The 19,912-nt window shown below is 44.4% G+C and overlaps 1 protein-coding gene across 4 annotated transcripts in view; it reads right to left on the reverse strand.

The window, feature by feature from the left end:
- Window positions 1-19,912, reverse strand: part of PI4KA (phosphatidylinositol 4-kinase alpha) — a 145,014-nt gene that overhangs the window by 104,796 nt on the left and 20,306 nt on the right. For all 4 annotated transcript variants that reach the window (XR_004178955.1, XR_004178954.1, XM_031656473.1 and 1 more), the window contains exons 3-8: window positions 17,239-17,332; window positions 13,092-13,180; window positions 10,054-10,126; window positions 9,131-9,390; window positions 7,685-7,751; window positions 1,147-1,295 (exon numbers count right to left, since the gene is read on the reverse strand). Coding sequence is in view for 2 of the 4 variants with exons in the window: in XM_031656473.1 (XP_031512333.1) it covers window positions 1,147-1,295; window positions 7,685-7,751; window positions 9,131-9,390; window positions 10,054-10,126; window positions 13,092-13,180; window positions 17,239-17,332 (732 nt within the window). In the remaining 2 variants the exon portion in view is untranslated. The remainder of the gene's footprint in view (window positions 1-1,146; window positions 1,296-7,684; window positions 7,752-9,130; window positions 9,391-10,053; window positions 10,127-13,091; window positions 13,181-17,238; window positions 17,333-19,912) is intronic.

Raw genomic sequence — 19,912 nt, forward strand, 5'->3', positions numbered from 1 at the left:
CAACTTCAAAAACATCCTAGCCTATTTAGTAATTCATTATGGCTCCATCCTCATTAATTATTACCTATGTTGTAATGTCTTCTTACATCTTCACCCTAAAGCCATTCTCTGAGGGATTTCTATTCACACTCCACATAGCAGGGAGGTGGACACTCTTCAGCACTTGCTCCATGCTATCCAAATTGTTCTCATTGTTCTCATATTGGCCAGGCTAGTCTTCTAACTCCTGACCAGCAAGTTCAAACTTGAGAGTCTGGCCTTGATGACATCATCACCCATACCCATTCAAATCTGTCTTGAACCATCCTAGCTTGATTGTAACAACTTCAGGGCCCCTGGATCTTTATTTTTCAATTTCTGGGAGGATGGAGTCTCACTCTGTTGCCCAGGCTGGAGTGCAGTGGTGCAATCTCAGCTCACTGCAACCTCCACCTCCAAAGTTCAAGCGATCCTCCTAACTCTGCCTCCTGAGTAGCTCGAATTACAGGGATCCATCACCATGTGCAGATAAAGTTTTGTGTTTTCTAGTAGAGATGAGACTCCACCATGTCGGCCACGCTAGTCTTCTAACTCCTGACCTCAAGTGATCCGCCTGCTTTGGCCTCCCAAAGTTGGGATTATAGGCATGAGCCATGCATCCAACCGAGGTCCCTGAATCTGACCAAAGCTCTGGCCATTTAAGGATTCGAACAATGGCACTGGTGTTTTCTCTGGTATCACCCTAAAGGTCATCCAAAGGTACACAAATACGAAAAAGTCAGCTTTTGTATTAACCCAAAGAGCCACCCCTTAGAGGGAGTCAAGCCCAGGAAAAGCACTGGGCTTGGAGTCAGAATCCCTGCACTGGATGCAGCCCAGCTGCTGGCCTACATATCCATGATGTGTTTGATACCGATTTCCTGACCTCCAAATGGGGATGCATGGGTGCCTCCCCAGCATGGTTGCTCAAGGATTAAATGAGAAACTAGTGCACAATGATTCCATGAATGTTACTCTACTTCCTTCATTAATCTGCAAGTTTATGACTATTAAATGGTACTTTGAAATACTGGTACTCTGAGTTTTTCTTTTAAAAATACAAGCTTTCACCACTTGCAATTTTACTGACATATCCATAGTCTGTTCATCCATCAGTTCTTTGCTTACCAAGTTTAAGAGTTCCCGAAGCATTTCCAATGGAATGTTAAACTCCTTATATGTGACGCCGTTGAAAAGGGGAGAGACGGAGAAACTGGAGCTGATGGTTGAAAAGTAGTACTCAGGCTCTAGGGCAGTCCCATCGGGCAAGCAGGAGGCTGGTGGGAGATAAAGCTGGAAACTCAGCCATGGTCACAGGCAACTAGGGTACTTCCTCAAGCTGACTCCTCTAATAACCAACAAAGGTGCAGATTTTGCTTTTGTTTATATCCCAATTCTCTGCATGTTTTAAAATTAACAACTAAAGGGTAGATTGCAAATCCTTGGGGACTGATGCCCCTCACCTGTGTCTTTCAGGTCAAAGACTCAGATATCATGGTCCTAATATTTCCATCTTAGACGATATAACTTAATATGTGGGAAGTGAAAAAATAATTATACCCTTTTTATTTTTATTTTTATTTTTTTTGAGACAGAGTCTCGCTCTGTTGCCCAGGCTGGAGTGCAGTAGTGCGATCTCAGCTCACTGCAACCTCTGCCTCCCGGGTTCAAGCAATTCTCCTGCCTCAGCCTTCCGAGTAGCTGGAATAACAGATGCCCGTCACCACACCCAGGTAATTTTTGTATTTTTAGTAGAGACAGCGTTTCGCCATGTTGACCAGGCTGGTCTTGAACTCCTGACCTCAAGTGATCCACCTGTCTCAGCCTCCCAAAGTGCTGGGATTACAAGCGTGAGCCACCATGCCCAACCAAATTATACCTTTTTAAAGGTGAAGAGATATGAAAGCTTGAGGTCTACAGGGCCTGAGATATTTTCCCACCAAAATTAGAATAAAAAATGCACACTACTAGAACTTTCAAAATCAGAGCAAATAAGTGAAATATACCTGTCACTAAAAGACAAATACTGTACGATCCCACTTATTTGAGGAACCCAAATCATACATAGAACGGTAGCTGCCGGCCGGGCGCAGTGGCTCAAGCCTGTAATCCCAGCACTTTGGGAGGCCGAGACGGGCAGAGCACGAGGTCAGGAGATCGAGACCATCCTGGTGAACACGGTGAAACCCCGTCTCTACTAAAAAAATACAAAAACTAGCCGGGCAAGGTGGCGGGTGCCTGTAGTCCCAGCTACTCAGGAGGCTGAGGCAGGAGAATGGCGTAAACCCAGGAGGCGGAGCTTGCAGTGAGCTGAGATCCGGCCACTGCGCTCCAGCCTGGGCGACAGAGCGAGACTCTGTCTCAAAAAAAAAAAAGAAAAGAAAAAGAACGGTAGCTGTCAGGAAATGGAGGGAGGGGAAATCAGGAATTATTGTTTAATGTATAGTTTCAGTTTCATAAGATGAAAAGAGTTTTTGAGATGAATTGTGGTGATAGTTGCACAATATTATAAATATATTCAATACCACTGAACTATACATTTAAAAATAATTAAGGCCAAGCATGGCGGCTCATGCCTGTAATCCCAGAACTTTCAAAGGCTGAGGTGGGAGTCCAGGAACTCAAGACCAGCCTGGGCAATATAGAGAAATCCTGTCTCTACAAAAAAAACGAAAATTAGCCGGATACGGCAGTGTGCGCCTATAGTCCCAGCTACTCAGGAAGCCGGGGCAGGAGGGCTGCTTGAGCCTGGGAGGTTGAGACTACAGTGGAACTATGAATTTGTCACCGCACTCCAGTCTGGGTAACAGAGTAAAATCCTGTCTTTGAAAAAAAAAAAAAAATGAGTTAGCAAATTTTATGTTATGTGTATTTTACCACAATAAAAAAATAGAAGGAAAAAAATCAACAAAAATAAAGTCATTCAGTCATTTGACGTTTAATAAATATGAACCCAGGCCCAATGCAGTGGCTCACACATGTAATCCCAGCACTTTGGGAGGCTGAGGTGGGAAGATCGCCTCAGCTCAGGAGTTTAAGACCAGCCTGGGCAACATGACAAGACCCTGTCTCTATATAAACAATTTTTTTTTTTTTTTTTTTTGAGACGGAGTCTTGCTCTGTAGCCCGGGCTGGAGTGCAGTGGCCGGATCTCAGCTCACTGCAAGCTCCGCCTCCCGGGTTTTGCGCCATTCTCCTGCCTCAGCCTCCGGAGTAGCTGGGACTACAGGCGCCCGCCACCTCGCCCGGCTAGTTTTTTTTGTATTTTTAGTAGAGACGGGGTTTCACCGTGTTAGCCAGGATGGTCTCGATCTCCTGACCTTGTGATCCGCCCGTCTCGGCCTCCCAAAGTGCTGGGATTACAGGCTTGAGCCACCGCGCCCGGCCAATTTTTTTTAAATTAAAATAAAAATATAATAAATAGGAACCCAAAAGCATATAATTGTTTGAAAATCAATTATTTAAAAACTATAATAGAAAACTATAAGGCTGGGCACGGTGGCTCATGCCTGTAATCCCAGCACTTTGGGAGGCTGAGGTGGGCAGATCACAAGGTCAAGAGATCAAGACCATCCTGGCCAACATAGTGAAATGCCGTCCCTACTAAAAATACAAAAATTAGCTGGGTGTGGTGGCACATGCTTATAATCCCAGCTACTCGGGAGGCTGAGGAAGGAGGATCGCTTAAATCTGGGAGGCAGAGGTTGCAGTGACCCGAGATCACACCACTGCACTCCAGCTTGGTGACAGAGGGAGACTCCATCTCAAAAAAACTATGACTGTGTTAAGGTGGTCAAGCCTGTAATCCCAGCACTTGGGAGGTCGAGATGGGCAGATCACGAGGTCAGAGATCGAGACCATCCTGGCTAACACGTGAAAACCCTGGGCTCTACTTAAAAAAAAATACAAAAACCAGCCAGGCGTAGGCATGCTTGTAACCCAGAAGCTACTCGGGAGGCTGAGGCAGGAGAATGGCGTAAACCCGGGAGGCGGAGCTTACAGTGAGCTGAGATCCGGCCACTGCACTCCAGCCTGGGCGACAGAGCGAGACTCCATCTCAAAAAAAAAAAAAAACTATGATTGAAAAATAGATGAATTTGTAACATGTTCATAAGACAGACAATATCAATTCATAAAGAAGTGAATACTAAATTTTATGACTTTTTCAAGCACTAGAGAACAGACTCAAAGAGTTGAGTTTAGCCCCAGTTGTGTCAAAGCTGGTGTCTAACAGCTGGCAGCGCACTGCCAATCTGTCTAAAGATGGACGCAAATCAGCAACTTACAGCAGAAAGGATGGGCAACAATACCACTGGGAGCTGAGATGCCAAGAGGCCAACATAAGAAATGGCCACTGAAAAAGGGAACAAGTAAGGAAAGAAGGGAGGGAGAAAACAGCTGGATTAAAAAGGGTAGATAAGGAAGAAGGGAAAGTTGTGATTATCGGGTATTTCTCAGAAAGACACCATGAAATAAGGGCTAAGTCCAGTGTGGCTGAACCCCACAGAGGGCAGAGATGATGGCAAAAGACAGGGGCTGCAGGAACTAGGGACTTAACATTTGGGATTTATGCAGGGGGTGTCACTGAAACTAGTTTTGTTTTTGTTTTTTTTCCTGTGAGACAAGAGTCTCACTCTGTTGCCCAGGCTGGAGTGCAGTGCCATGATGTCGGCTCACTGCAACCTGCGTCTTCCAGGTTCAAGCGATTCTCAAGGCAGTCTCCCGAGCAGCTGGGATTATAGGTGTGTGCCACCGCGCCTGGCTAATTTTTCTATTTTTAGTAGAGATGGGGTTTCACCATGTTGGTCAGGCTGGTCTCGAACTCCTAGCCTCAAGTGATCCGCCTGTCCCAAAGTGCTGGGATTACAGGCATTAGCCACTGTGCCCAGCCTGAAAGTTTTTAAGCAAGAAAATAAGTGATCAAATTTGTGCTATTAAAAATAATTTTATTGCAGGGCGCGGTGGCTCAAGCCTGTAATCCCAGCACTTTGGGGTTTATATGACGGATCATGAGGTCAGAGATGGAGACCATCCTGGCTAACATAGTGAAACCCCATCTCTACTAAAAATACAAAAAAATAGCCAGGTGGTGGGTGGCTCAGTCCCAGCTACTTGGGAGGCTGAGGCAAGGGAATGACATAAAATCTGGGAGACAGAGCTTGCAGTGAGCCAAGATCACGCCCACTGCACTCCAGCCTGGGAGACAGAGGGACACTGGCCTCAAATCCAAAAAAAAAATTATTATTTATTTTTTATTTTATTTATTTTTTGAAGGGTCTCACTATGTTACCCAGGCTGGTCTCTAAACCCTAGGCTCAAGTAATCCCACCTGGGCCTCCCCAAAGTGCTGGAATTACAGGCGGAGCCACCTCCTGGCCTAAAAATAATTTTAAAAACTAAATTTACAGCAGTTTCAAGAGGGCCTGGCAAGAGAGACAAGAAGGACCCGGCTGTAAGAGTAGTCTGGAGTATGTGGTGGCTACACACCTTAAATCCCAGCTACTTGAAAGGCCAAGGCCAGAGGATCGCTATGACTGCACCCCTGCACTCCAGCCTGGGTGTCAGAGCAGGACCCCAACTCAAAAAAAAAAGTCCAAGCAAAACAGGAAGTCTGAGAGAAACTGAAGGCATAGGGTCTGGCTGTTGTCTGGCTGTCCTACAGTGCGGCTTCAGGAGAGCAGGGGTCAGCTTGCCTGGTCAGATCAATACAGGCAAAGTGGGCGGAGCCAGTCTGATGGAGAGATGTAGATCTCAAGGTCAGCTACACCACTGTGCTCCCATCTGCCACTTACTGATGTGCTCAAACTGGGGCAGGTGTCAAGGAGAGGAGCCTCACCACAGAGGGTGCATTGAGCGTTTACCAGGAAAAGGGAAGCCTCCAAGAGTACATCATGCATGTCAAGGTGGCTCACGCCTGTAATCCCAGCACTTGGGAGGCCCAGGTGGCAGATCACAAGGTCAGGGAGATCGAGACCACGGTGAAAACCCCGCCTCTACTAAAAATACAAAAATTAGCCGGGCGCTGGGTGGCGGATGCCTGTAGTCCCAGCTACTCAGGAGGCTGAGGCAGGAGAACCAAGGGAACCTTCAGGAGAGTGAGCTTGCAGTGAGCCGAGATTGCCCCACTGCACTCCAGCCTGGCAACAGAGCCAGACTACCAAAAAAAAAAAAAAAAAAAAAAAAAAAAGAGAGTACATCATGGCCTTCCTAAAATGCCCCAAAGGCAAACAGGTGGCAGAGAGATTTTCAGAGCCTGGAGGAATACATTCTACACTTAAACAAGGAGTTGTCTCTAAGAGGTACGATTCTGAGAGGCTGAAATTAGCCCATATATTCTAACATATATATAGAATGTAACCTGTTACATTCTCACAGATCTAAGAGATGGAAAGCTTCCTACATTTATCTAAGCCCAGATATTCCCTTTTTCCTTCAAAATTCCCTTCACATCTCTCAGAATTGTCTTGAGACAAGCTCTTTTAAGAAATAGCATCATTCAAAAATGGAGAGACTATACTGAAGCATGGAATTCTGCCTTCCCCATTTGCTATCCCTTAATCTGGGTCTTACTTCCATCAAGGATGAGGTAGAAGTAATTTTAACATGTGTCTGACATGGCACAGGGTAGTCACATGAATCCAATTTAGTAAATTATGTAAAAGTACTTTGTGAACAGCAGAGCTCTATAAAAAGTAGTAATAGGCTGGGTGTGGTGGCTCACACCTGCAATCCTAGCACTTTGAGAGACTGAGGCAGGCTTGAGCCCAGGAGTTCTGGACCAGCCTGGGCAACATGACAAAATCCCATCTCTACAAAAAAATGCACAAGTTAGTGGGCATTGTGGAGAGTGCCTATAGTCTTAGCTACTTGGGAGGCTGAGGTGGGAGGATCACTTGAGTCCAGGAGGTTGAAGCTGTGGTGAGCCGTGATGGTGCCACTGCACTCCAGCTAAGGAGGCAGAGTGAGACTCTGTCTCCAAAAAAAAAAAAAAAAAAAAGGTAGTAATAGTAGTATTACTACATTCTTTAATATTATCTACATACTTAATGTCATTTAAAAAAAAATGTCCGGCCAGGTGTGGTGGCTCATGCATGTAATCCTAGCACTCTGGAAGGCCGAAATGGGTGGATCACTTGAGGTAAGGAGTTCGAGAACAGCCTGGCCAACATGGTCAAACCCTGTCTCTACTAAAAACACAAAAATTAGCTGAGCATGGTGGTGTGTGCCTATAGTCCCAGCTACTAGGGAGGCTGAGGCAAAAGAATTGCTTGAACCCAGGAGGCAGGGCCTGCAGTGAGCCGAGATTACACCATTGCACTCCAGCCTGGACAACAGAGCCAGACACCATCTTGGAAAAAGAAAAGAAATATCCACCATTAGCACTTCCATCTGAAAAGGAACTTTTACAGGTTAAAGTGCAAAAATTCTGATGGCAGGTATATAGGGGTAAGCTATTTTCTGTACTTTTCTCTATATATAAAATATTTGAAAATTAAATTTTAGAAAACTTAAATGAAAACAGAAAATAAATGCTTTCTAAAAGCTTGGCACTCTAGGTCCATCCATGACAACAGAGTTAGTATCAGCATCTTTAATATCACGAGAAGTCACTGTGAGCCTGTTCTCCAAGTACTAGGTCAACATTCTTGAGAGAGGTAAAGCCCACCTTCAAAGTAGTGAAAGGCGGATCCTCCAGGGGAACTGGGAGGGGGCATGCCACGTTCAGGGCTGACCTGAAACACACAACCACAGTTACAGATCAGAAAAGACCAGTGAGACCTCTGTCAGATTTGTCTTAGACTTCAAGTCCTGGTTGAAGCTCATTTCCTTCCTAAAGCCCAACACAGCTACAGCATTCTCTATTACATACTATATCACTAAATTCTTCGTGTTTAGCCATATATTTGACAATTGATTATTGAGTTCAATTGTCCTCAGTGTTTTGTGTTTTTGCCTTTTCTCCATGAGTCAATTATATACTTCTTAAGGGCACCAACTGTCTTCCAGGCAAAATAGAATTTGGCACCCAACTGCTATGAAACACATACTTTATGACTATGAAATCACTTATAAATCTTATGTTGGGGACTAGCCTCAACACCACCCATAGGGTATTTGAAGTTTGGTGGCGACAAAGGAATGAGAAGAGACAAGTTAAGAGTTTATAAAGGTGGCAGCCAGGGGACCAGAGGAAATCAGAGGCTGCAAAGGCCTAGAGTTTTGTTTTTTACACTATTTATTGAGTACAATCACTTAGATTTAAGAAGCAGATGTTTAGGGTGAAACGGTGAAAGGGAGGCAGTGTGTCATATGTGTCATCTACAGTAGTGGCAGTTTAAATGAATTTTTTTGTGTGTTTAAACAGTATATTTTTAACTTATTGGAGAGTAGTTAAGTGCGAGCGTGCTTAACTAGGAGTCTGTATGTTTGGCCATATTTTAATGTTTTAAAGGAGTTTTTTTTTTTTTTTTAAACACAGTGTTTACGGATAAGAAAGTAAGTCCTGCAAGGCCGGGCTCGGTGGCTCAAGCCTGTAATCCCAGCACTTTGGGAGGCCGAGACGGGTGGATCACGCAGGTCAGGAGATCAGACCATCCCCAGGAACATGGTGAAACCCCGCCTCTACTCTTTAAAAATACAAAAAACTAGTCAAGGAAAGGTGGCGGGCGCCTGTAGTCCCAGCTACTCGGGAGGCTGAGGTGAGGGAGGTGAACCCGGGAGGCGGAGCTTGCAGTGAGCTGAGATCCCGCCACTGCAACCCAGCCTGAGACAGATGAGACTGCCCCTCAAAAAAAAAAAAAAAAAAAGAAAGTAAGTCCTGCTCAGAGTATGGGAACATAATGGCGATAAGAAGGCTTTTTTTTTTAAAAGGCCTTTTGTGGCTTTTTACACCTTACTGTTTTATATTTTTACGGCCAGTTTATACAGGCTCTCTATAAGCCTTTCCCCCAACATCTTAAGAGGGACAAGACAAGTCTGTATTAAAGAGAATTCTAGTGAAACATTTCACATTACTTAAGTTTACTCCAACTACAAAGAAGAGGGATTTTCTTTGCAGGGGAGCTTAACAGGGTCTTTCTCCTCTGCTCTTTCCCCAGTAGCCCAGGCCCACCTGAGAGATGCTGGACACACTGCTGGTTTTCCTCTTCAGGGTACCCTCCTGACAGACAGTCAGCAGATTGCTGGGGAGGATGGAGCGGAAGTCATTAAAGGAACGCCTTCGAACACCTTCAAGCTCTTCTGGGACACGGAGGGAATGAGGAGGGATTTTTGGAAAGAGCTTTGAGAGGAGAGACTCTTCCATGTTGCTGTAACGCCCAAATGCTCGCGAGATTCCTATCAGGCATGGGATAGCATACTTGCAAAGGTATTCTAGAAGATCAAGTGAAAACATTACAATATGAGAAAGTATCCTGACAGAGTCATACGGTAAGTAGTCATACGGTAAGTACTAACTTGTAACATTGACTAAGATTTCACAATTCACCCACTAATAACTGTGAAGGTTCAAAATAAGCCACAATAATGAGGTCAACCCCAAGGGCTGGCCAGTGATATCTTCAACCTGTCATTAATAACTTCAGACTATGTCTTCAACACACCCAGCTGCCCTCTTTGGAAGGTCTTCATCTATTCATGGCACATCCAAATCAATAACATAGCTAGGTCATATTATCAAGTACCTTGACTCTAGTTAATACATTTATTCCTCTTAGAAGCATATCGGTAGCCTTACAATACAGAAAAAATGACCTTTGGAAGTCAACTATCTACCCACAGATGTTACAAGTGAAGAAACTGGGGCCCATAAGGGTGAAGTTACTTGTCCAAGGTGACCCAGCATCTATATAGCAGAGCAATGCGCATGACCCCACGTGGCCTCTGAGGATACTTACACACAACAAATCAAACTAAAATAGGAAGGTTTTCTCCCATCATATACATTAGGTACCCAACAACAGAAAAGACTGGAGAAAAGCAAGCGAAAGAGTAACCACAAAACCATTTTAAGAAAAACGTTAAGGATACTTGTACCTTTGTCTTGAATCTCCAAGGCCTGGCACATCCCCAAGAGGACATGCAAAACCTGCAAAAGCGCTTCTAAAATCTGCAATAGTCAAGGAAACAAGAAAACAAACAAACATAAACAAAATTAGGTAAATATCACAAAACTAAGTCAAAATTAGAAGGTACTTCAGACATTATCTTAACCAGCCCCATATCTGATACATCCCTCCACAATGACCGTGCCAAGTGGCCAACCAGCTGACTTTCCAGGGACAAAACCCTCACTCTCTGGGCTGGTTCAGAGTTCCTCCCAACACTGGGCCAATGTTGTCCTCCTGGGGCTTGTACCTACCAGCCCTTCGGGCTACTTTTTCCTCTATTAACATATTCTGTAAACAGGTATGGCTAATTTCTTATATTTTTAGTACAGATGGGGTTTTACCATATTAGCCAGGCTGGTCTCAAACTCCTGACCTCAGGTGATCCACCCGCCTCAGCCTCCCAAAGTGCTGGGATACAGGCGTGAGCCACCACATCCAGCCCATAATTTTTTAAGTTAAGAATTGTTTTTTGTCCTGGCGGGGTGGCTCATGTCTAAAATCCCAGCTCTTTGGGAGGCTGAAGCAGGTGGATTAGTTGAACTCAAGAGTTCAAGACCAGCCTGGGCAAAGTATCGAAACCCTGTCTCTACAAAATATACAAAAATTAGCCAGGTGTGGTGGTGCGTGCCTGTGGTCCCAAATACTCAGGAGGCTGAGGTGTGAGGGTCACTTGAGCCCGGAGGGCTGAGGATGGAGTGAGCCAAGATCAGTGCAGGGGTTCAATCATAGCTCATTGGAGCCTCAAACTCCTGGACTCAAGCAATCCTCCTGCCTCAGCTTCCTGAGTAGCTGGGATTACAGGCATGTGTCACTATGCCCAGCTAATTTTTATTTTTATTTTTGTAGGGATGGGTTTCGCTATGTTGCCCAAACTGGTCTCAAACTCCTGGGCTCAAGTGATCCTCCTGCCTCACCCTCCCAGAACTTGGGATTACAGGCGTGAGCCACCATGCATAATAACGAGCTTATAAATGAGGAAGATACCTAAGTCTTTTTTCGCACCTGCTTCTCCTAAACTATGTAATCTTTACCAACGTAGTTGGTATTTTTTATCTTTCATGTATTCCTACAAAAACTCATGGTATTAGCTTTAGCTCATTGTACAAATCTGTGATTCCCAGCTTTGTGCCTTCTACAAATGAAATCAACTTGCTTTCCAGATCTTAATTCACAGCACTAGCTTGTTTTGCTCCAATGATAGGAGGGTCTTGCTGGGCCGATACCTCACTGATAACCCTTTGGGACAGTCCTTCAGGCAGTTCTGCAAACCCTCCAAACCATTTGGCCCTCAGCCCATATAATTGGTCCAGGATGTCTGGAAAGGTGCTTGTCTAAAGCCTTTATGAAGATCCACTAGACTGCAACAACTTCATTTCTCTCAACCACTCTTCTTAGAAAACCCAGGCAAAGAAAAAATGAAGTTGGTGTGACATGACTTGTTCATAACCAAGTCAAATCTCTTACATTTTCCTAATATTAAACAATGCTGAATACTCTATGAAAGCCTGAAAAGCAATACTTTTTCCATTTTATTTATTTATTTTATTTTATTTATTTATTTATTTATTTTGAGACCGAGTCTCATTCTGTTGCCCAGGCTGGAGTGCAGTGGCATGATCTCAGCTCGCTGCAACCTCTGCCTCCCGGGTTCAAGTGATTCTCATGCCTCAGCCTCCTGAGCAGCTGGGATTACAGGCTCCTGCCACCACACCTGGCTAATTTTTGCATTTTTAGTAGAGACAGGGTTTCCCCCTGTTGGCCAGGCTGGTCTCAAACTCCTGACCTCAGTGATCCACCTGCCTCAGCATCCCAAAGTGCTGGGATTATAGGCCTGAGCCACCACACCCACCCACATTTTCCATTTTATATGTTAAAGTCATGTTATCACCTCTGGTGTTGACCTCTTTATTCTGATAAATTATATTAACAGAAAAGCCTTTAATGTTCAACTTTTAAATAAAAACACATAATTCTAACATATTTAATTATATCTTTAGCCAACCTACAAATAAATGAAGAATCTAAATTAGTCAAAATACATCACTAACTGGGAACATTTAGAATGCAGACAAGCAACCAGGCACTGCTTGGAAGAACCTAGAATACCAGCATACAAAAACTAACTTTCTAAGCGATAAATCTAAGAAGTTGTATGATTATATTCTTTGCTTAAAGAAGAGGAAAGTATGAAATACATGTTTGTAACATTTCTATCAAAATTAACAAAATCTAAAGAAAGTCTGTGCCCTTAAAGATAAAAGCTTCAGCTACCTAGAAGATTCTCTTCTAGCTGGGCACAGTGGCTCACACCTATAATCCCAGCATTCTGGGAGGTCAAGGCAGGAGGATCGCTTGAGGCCCGGAGTTCAAGACCAGCCTGGGCAACGTGGCCAAATCTCGTCTCTACAAAAAATACAAAACAAATTAGCTGGCGTGATGGTGCACGCCTATAGTCTCAGCTTCTTGGGAGTCTGAGGAGGGAGGCTGGCTTGAGGAGGAAGGTGGAGGTTGCAGTGAGACAAGGTCACGCCACTGCACTCCAGCCTGGATGACAGAGCAAGACTCTGTCTCAAAAAAACAAAAGAAAAGAAAATGATCTTCTATGAATGACTTCAATCCCCAACAAAGAGCAAGAAAAATGAGCTGCCTCTGCCTTTTTCTGCCGCCTACCTTACACGACTTTCTGAAAAGCTGAAAGGGACAGTGCTGCTCATGTCTCTGCAGCGCCTGCCCTTCATTAGAAAAAAGAAAAAGAAAAAAAAAGAAAAGTTGAATGAGATAAGACTCATGAGATCCTAAAGAGTACTGAAAGACCTAAACATGTCTTAGGTCTGCTATGAACAGGATGAAACAGATAAATATCAAAAAGCAATCTGGTCACATTTCACATTTTTAAAATCTTTTCATCACTTTGGGACTCTATTCAATCTAATAGAAATGCACACCAAATCAACACATGCTTACCTCATCCCTGAGTGAAGGATCCCTATAGGCCACATCAGACAGCAGAGTTACCAAGCAGAAGCTGAAGCTCTCTGCAACTGGGAGGGCACCTGGAAGATGTAAAAACAGTAATCAGATAACCAGGAACCAGATACTGGGTCACACCTCTGGCCATCCAACTCAGTATGTTCCCTCTCACCATGACCTGCCAAGGGACCAGTTTACAGCAGCTCCCCTCCTTGAGACAAGTCTCAAAAGAACAGCTATGGGCCCAATGAGTTTGCTGAGAAACACCCCTACCTTTCCTTTATGTAAATGTTTTGGTTCAATAAACTTAAATGTTTCCTGAGCCAATAGCTAGTGTGAGATAACAGAGCCTCTCAACATGACGGATTCAACTTTTTATTCCCTAAGTAAATGTGAGAAATCACAAAAAAATTAAAAAATAATAATAATAAAATTAAAAAAAAAACACTTGGCTGGGCGAAGTAGCTCACACCTATAATCCCAGCACTTCTGGGGGGCCAAGGCAGAGAGATCACCTGAGGTCAGGAGTTCGAGACCAGCCTGGCCAACCTGGTGAAACCCCGTCTCTACTAAAAATACAAAAATCAGCTGGGTGTGGTGGTGTACACCTATCCCAGCCACTTGGGAGGCTGAGGCAGGAGAATCGCTTGAAGCCAGGAGGTGGAGGTTGCAGTGAGCTGAGATCGCACCACTGTACTCCAGCCTGGGTGACAGAATGAGTTATCTCAAAAATAAAAAATTAATCAATTTTGAATATGGAATATTGAATTAAGGACAAAAGAGTATCCATTATTTAATGGATATATTCATAGTACATGACAGAAGACTTACATTTCTACTCCAACACCTAAAATTTTAAAGTGCAACTCTAGGCTATTCTCAAACTTGAATATGCCCATGCCCAGCCTAAAATTTGACTTTTTAGTAATGATGGTCTATTTAATTTGTAGTCTATCAAATTGCACGACAGACTGGGTGCGGTGGCTCACACCTATAGTGCTAGCACTTTAGGAGGCCGAGGAAGGCAGACCACTTGAGGCCAGGAGTTCAAGACCAGCCCAGCCAACATGGCAAAATTCTGTCTCTACCGAAGATACAAAAATTAGCCAGGCATGGTGGTGCATGCCTGTAATCCCAGGTACTGGGGAGGCTGAGGCACGAGAATCACTTGAACCCAGGAGGTGGAGGTTGCAGTGAACCGAGGTCAGGCCACTGCACTCCAGCTTGGAGTGCAGACAGAGTGACACTCTGTCTCAAAGTCACTCTGTCTCAAAACACAAAAAAGAAACAAAATCCTAACAAATTGCAGGGTACATGCATAATTTGGGATCTGTCAGTTTTAGGCATGTTACCAGAAATGATGAAAACCCAAAGGTCAAGAGGAATATAGGCACAAACAGAATGTTTTTTAATTTTTATTTCGGGTTCAGGGGTACATGTGCAGTTTTGTTATACAGGTAAACTGCATGTTACGGGGATTTGGTGTACAGATTATTTCATCATCCCCGTAGTAAGTACAGTACCCAAAAAGTAGTTTTCCCGGCCGGGCGCAGTGGCTCAAGCCTGTAATCCCAGCACTTTGGGAGGCCGAGACGGGCGGATCACGAGGTCAAGAGATTGTGACCATCCTGGCTAACGCGGTGAAACCCCGTCTCTACTAAAAAAAAATACAAAAAACTAGCCAGGCAAGGTGGCGGGCGCCTGTAGTCCCAGCTACTCGAGAGGCTGAGGCAGGAGAATGGCGCAAACCGGGAGGTGGAGCTTGCAGTGGAAGCTGAGATCCGACTGCTGCACTCAGCCTGGGCGACAGAGCCGAACTCGATCTCAAAAAAAAAAAAAGTAGTTTTCCCATCCTCACCCTCCTCCTACTCTCCACTCTTAAGTAGGCCTCAGTGTCTGCTGTTCCCTTCTGTATTCATATGTACTCGATGTTTAGATCTCACTTATAAGTGAGAACATGCAGCGTCTGGTTTCCTGTTCCTGTGCTAATTCTCCCATAATGGTCTCCAGCTCCATCCATGTTGCTGCAGAAGACATGAAGTCACCGGCCGGCACAGTGGCCTCACCTTAATCGGCGGCACTTTGGAAGAAACTGAGGCAGGCAAATCATGAGACAGGGTTGAGACCAGCCAAGCCAACATGGCAAACCCCATCTCAGCTATAAATCTTAAGAATTAGCTGGGGAAGTAGTGGCACATGCCTATAATCCCAGCTACTTGGGAGGCTGAGACACAAGAACAGCTTGAACCTGGGAGGCAGGGTTTGCAGTGAGCAGAAGTCGCTTTCACTGTACTCCAGGCTGGTGACTGAACTCTGTCTCAAAAAAAAGATAAAATAAAAATAAAAAGGACATGATCTTTTTTTTTTTTGAGAGCGAGGAGTCTCACTCTGTCGCCCAGGCTGGAGTCTGTCAGCTCAGCTCACTGCTTCCGCCTCGGGTTCACTACAAGCTCCGCCTCCCGGGTTTCACGCCATTCTCCTGCCTCAGCCTCCCGGTAGCTGGGACTACAGAAACATTATCACCTACCGCCCATTAGTTTTTTATATTTTTGGTAGAGATGGGGTTTCACTGTGTTAGCCAGGATGATTCGATCTCTGACCTCGTGATCCAGCCGATCTCGGCCTCTCGGTTCTGATCTATTCTGTCTTCTGATATCCTTGGTGCACATACCACATTTTCTTTATCTAGTCTTCCATTGACGGGCATTTAGGTTGATTCCTTATCTTTGTTACTGTGAATATTGCTGTAATAAACATACTTATGCATGTATCTTTACAGCAGGATGATTTACATTCCTTTGAGTATGTACCCAATAATGGGATTGCTGGGTCAAATGGTAATTCTGTTTTAAGTTCTTTCAGAAACTGCCAAACTGCATTCCACAATGGCTGAACTAATTTATATTCACATCAGCAGTGTACAAGTGTTCCCTTTTCTCCACAATCTCACCAGCATCTGTTATTTCTTGACTTTCTAATAATAGCCATTCTGACTGGTGTGAGATGGTATCTCATTGCAATTTTGATTTGCATTTCTCTGATTATTAGCATCTGATGATGAGCACATTTTTCATATATTTATTGGCCACTTGTACGTCTTCTTTTGAAAAGTGTCTATTTGTCCTTCACTCACCTTTTAATGGGGTTGTTTTTTGCTTGTAAATTTAAGTTCCTCATAGATTCTAGACATTAGACCTTTGCATAGTTTGCAAATATTCTCTTTCATTCTTTTTTTTTTTTTAGATGGAGTCTTGCTCTGTTGTTGCCCAGGCTGGAGTGCAGTGGCATGTCTTGGTTCACTGCAACCTCCACCTCCTGGGTTCAAACGATTCTTCTGCCTCAGCCTTCCGAGTAGCTGGGACTACAGGCACACACCACCATGCTCGGCTAATATTTGTATTTTTTAGTAGAGATGGAGTTTCACCATATTGGCCAGGCTGGCCTTGAACTCCTGACCTCGTGATCCACCTGCCTCGGCCTCCCGAAGTGCTGGGATTACAGGCATAAGCCACCGTGCCCGGCTGACCCAGACTAGTCTTAAACTCCTGAACGCAAATGATCTGCCCACTTCGGCCTCCCAAAGAGCTAGAATTACAGGAGTGAGCCACCATACCAGCCAATTTATTCCGTTTCCAAAGGTGCAAAGTTTAACTGCAACTTAGAAACAAAGTGATGAAACCATTTACAGTGAACATTGCTGTTGCGTCCCCAACCTCCATCTCACCCTTTTTGAGCAGCAGCAGTATAATCTGGAAAACTGACCTCACTCCAGGAGTGAGCCTATAAATTCTAAGGGTAACAGTGACTGATTTGGGGATGGGCAGGTGACCGAATTCTGGCCAATGAGACATGAGAAAAGGTTCTTGAAGGTCTCAACAAGAATGAGCAAGAATGCTCAGTCTCAGAAGAATGCAAGGGAAAGCTGGCCTGCCCAGGCCCACCTTCTCCCCAACTCATCCATGAGCTGTGGCCAACACATGGATGTAAGCTCAGCCCACAATGCTGCAGGCAGTTAGTTGTTTCACAGCCAGAAGTGAGACAAGACACATCTGATGTATCAGTATGAATAAACACTTGATCCTACAGACACTGAACATGTATATTTTCTTTTATATTCAGGGAAAACATTATATACTATTACCTCTGCCTTTCCGAGCTGTGCTTTCTTCTACCCAATACACTTTTGGAAGACCTTTGAGAAGTCGCAGAAGGTAAGGAACCACACAATCTTTGTGCTAAAAAATAAGAAGAAGAAGAATAAATTAGATTTAATAAAATAAGTGATTGGTAGCTTTTTAGCCCAGATTAAGCCCAAAGCAAAGCATATCCACATCCTAATCATCTCAGAGATTCTCCAAGGATAATGTAAAGAGCATGTAAATTCACATGGCATCACTCCATTCCTGTTTTCACACTGCAGAGTCCAGAGGCTGTCCCATCAACCTGTACCACAGGAGCCTAAGGAAGGGTTCACACCTGCCTTCTGGAGCAGAGGGTCCAGCCTGCTCAGGCCTCCTCTGGGGGTTGGGCATCTCCAGAAGGTACATGTGTGTACGCACTCAAAGCTGTCTTCAGTGAGAATGGTTTAGACCCCCAAAATCCATCCAAGAGCCCCAGAATAAGATCCTAGGGATGGAGAGAAGCTCATAGTGTGGGCATCTCAACTAGGTGATGCTTTTTTCTGTTCATGTCCCTTGTCCATATTCCTTGCTTTTTTTTTTTTTTTTTTAATTTTCTACTTCATGTTTCCTCTTGCTCTTCTCAAGTTGAGCATCAGACTTTATAGCCAACATTAGCCCAGTGAAAAATTTTACTTTCCTCTAATTTCTGAACTAGCCAATCAACACCAATATGCAGCTTCATAATCTTCCATCATTGGCTTTTGGAGCTATTTCCCTAATTACAGCTGTTCCAGTTAAGGATTAGTTGTGCTCCAGAGAAGAAGTGTGCTCCAGAGAAGAGGGGTACTATTTGACGTTTTGAAATGCTGACAAACTACGTGGTAGTTTTAAAAACATGGCTGCAGCCAGGCACAGTGGCTCACACCCGTAATCCTAGCACTTTGGGGGACCCAGGTGGGTGGATCACTTGAGCCCAGGAATTCGAGACCTGGCTGGCCAACATGGCAAAACCACGTCTCTACTAAAAATACAAGTATTAGCTGGGTGCAGTGGCACATTCCTGTAGTCCCAGCTACTCGGGAGGCTGAGGTGGGAGGATTGCTTGAGCATGGGAGGTGAAGGCTTCAGTAAGTCAAGATTGTGCCACTGCACTCCAGCCTGGGCGAGAGTGAAATCCTGTCTCAAAAAAAAAATTAAAACATAAAAACATGGCAGACGGTGGCCAGGCATGGTGGCTCACACCTGTAATCCCAGTACTTTGGGAGGCCAAGGTGGGCAAATCATGAAGTCAGGAGATCGAGACTATCCTGGCTAACACGGTGAAACCCCATCTCTACTGAAAACACAAAAAATTAGCCGGGCATGGTTGTGGGCACCTGCACCTGTAGTCCCGGCTACTGGGGAGGCTGAGGCATGAGAATGGCATAAGTAAACACGGGAGGCGGAGCTTGCAGTGAGCCTAGATGGCGCCACTGCACTCCAGCCTGGGCGACACAGCGAGACTCTGTCTCAGAAAAATAAAACAAAACAAAATATAACAAGGCAGAAAGCACGCAGCTTCCACCTGGCTCTTTTTTAGGACATTTGTCCTGGAACCTAGACACTATACTATGATAAGACCCATGAATGAGACTTCAGGTGATTCCAGCCCCCAGCTTTTGAGCCACCCAACTGACGCTAAATGGAGTCAATTGAGCCCTGTTTAAATTGCAGATTCATGAATCAAAGAAAACAATGTATTAAGCACTAAGTTTGGGGGGAGCTTGTTATACCATAACAGATAACCAAAAACAAAGAACTTTATCAAAAACAAAACAGTTTTTTCTCTAGACCATAAAAAGGAACTGGCTAAGACATCAGTTGAGGATCCTAGTGTACTGACAGGAACAAAACTCCATAAGGCCTGAACCACATGGCCTCCTGCAGAGGAAGTGGCTCCAGGTGGCTCTTTTCTATATAAACTATGATGACATTAGCAGTACAGGGTGAGTAAAACCACCTCAGCTCCTCTGGCCACAGCTGCTACCATGGCAGCCCACTGCTGGGACCAGAAGGAGGTTAATGCACAGCCCATCCTAGAGGGAAGCAAGGAATATAAGCACCAGGTAAACCAAGGTGGTCCCTAGGGCTTTCTCAGGGGGCTGGCAAAGCATGCTAGGCTTCTCTCCTAGTATATATGAGGCCAGTGGGCTGCCCTGGACATACAGGCAAACTCTATGGTCCAAGGGACAATGTCACATGCCACCTGGGACCCTGCTAGTCCTTACCCAGAACCTGAATGACACCAAAAGTAACTTGTGCTCATCTATTCGTTGTCATCTTAAGAAGTCTAATACAAGTACAATACTTTCAGGACTTACAAGTAAATCTATAAAGAAATGTGTTTGTCAAAGATATTATCAAGTAATCCACATTTGAACAACAATAGTTTCTTAAAATTTTTTTTTTAATTCTTTTTTGCCCTTTATAATTCATTTTATATTTATGTAGGATGTGGTAAACAGAAAAAGTAAAAATGGTTTTCTTTCTTTTCACGTTTATAAATAAACAGGTAGGCTGGGTACGGTTGCACATGCCTGTAATTCCAGCACTTTGGGAGGCCTAGGCATGAGGATCACTTGAGACCAGGGTTGGAGAACAACCTAGCATATGGAGATAACCTATGGGCAACATAGCAAGACTCTCATTTCTACA

The sequence above is a fragment of the Papio anubis genome, chromosome 16 (genome assembly GCF_008728515.1).
Source record: "Papio anubis isolate 15944 chromosome 16, Panubis1.0, whole genome shotgun sequence".
NCBI classification, from domain to species: Eukaryota; Metazoa; Chordata; class Mammalia; order Primates; family Cercopithecidae; genus Papio; species Papio anubis.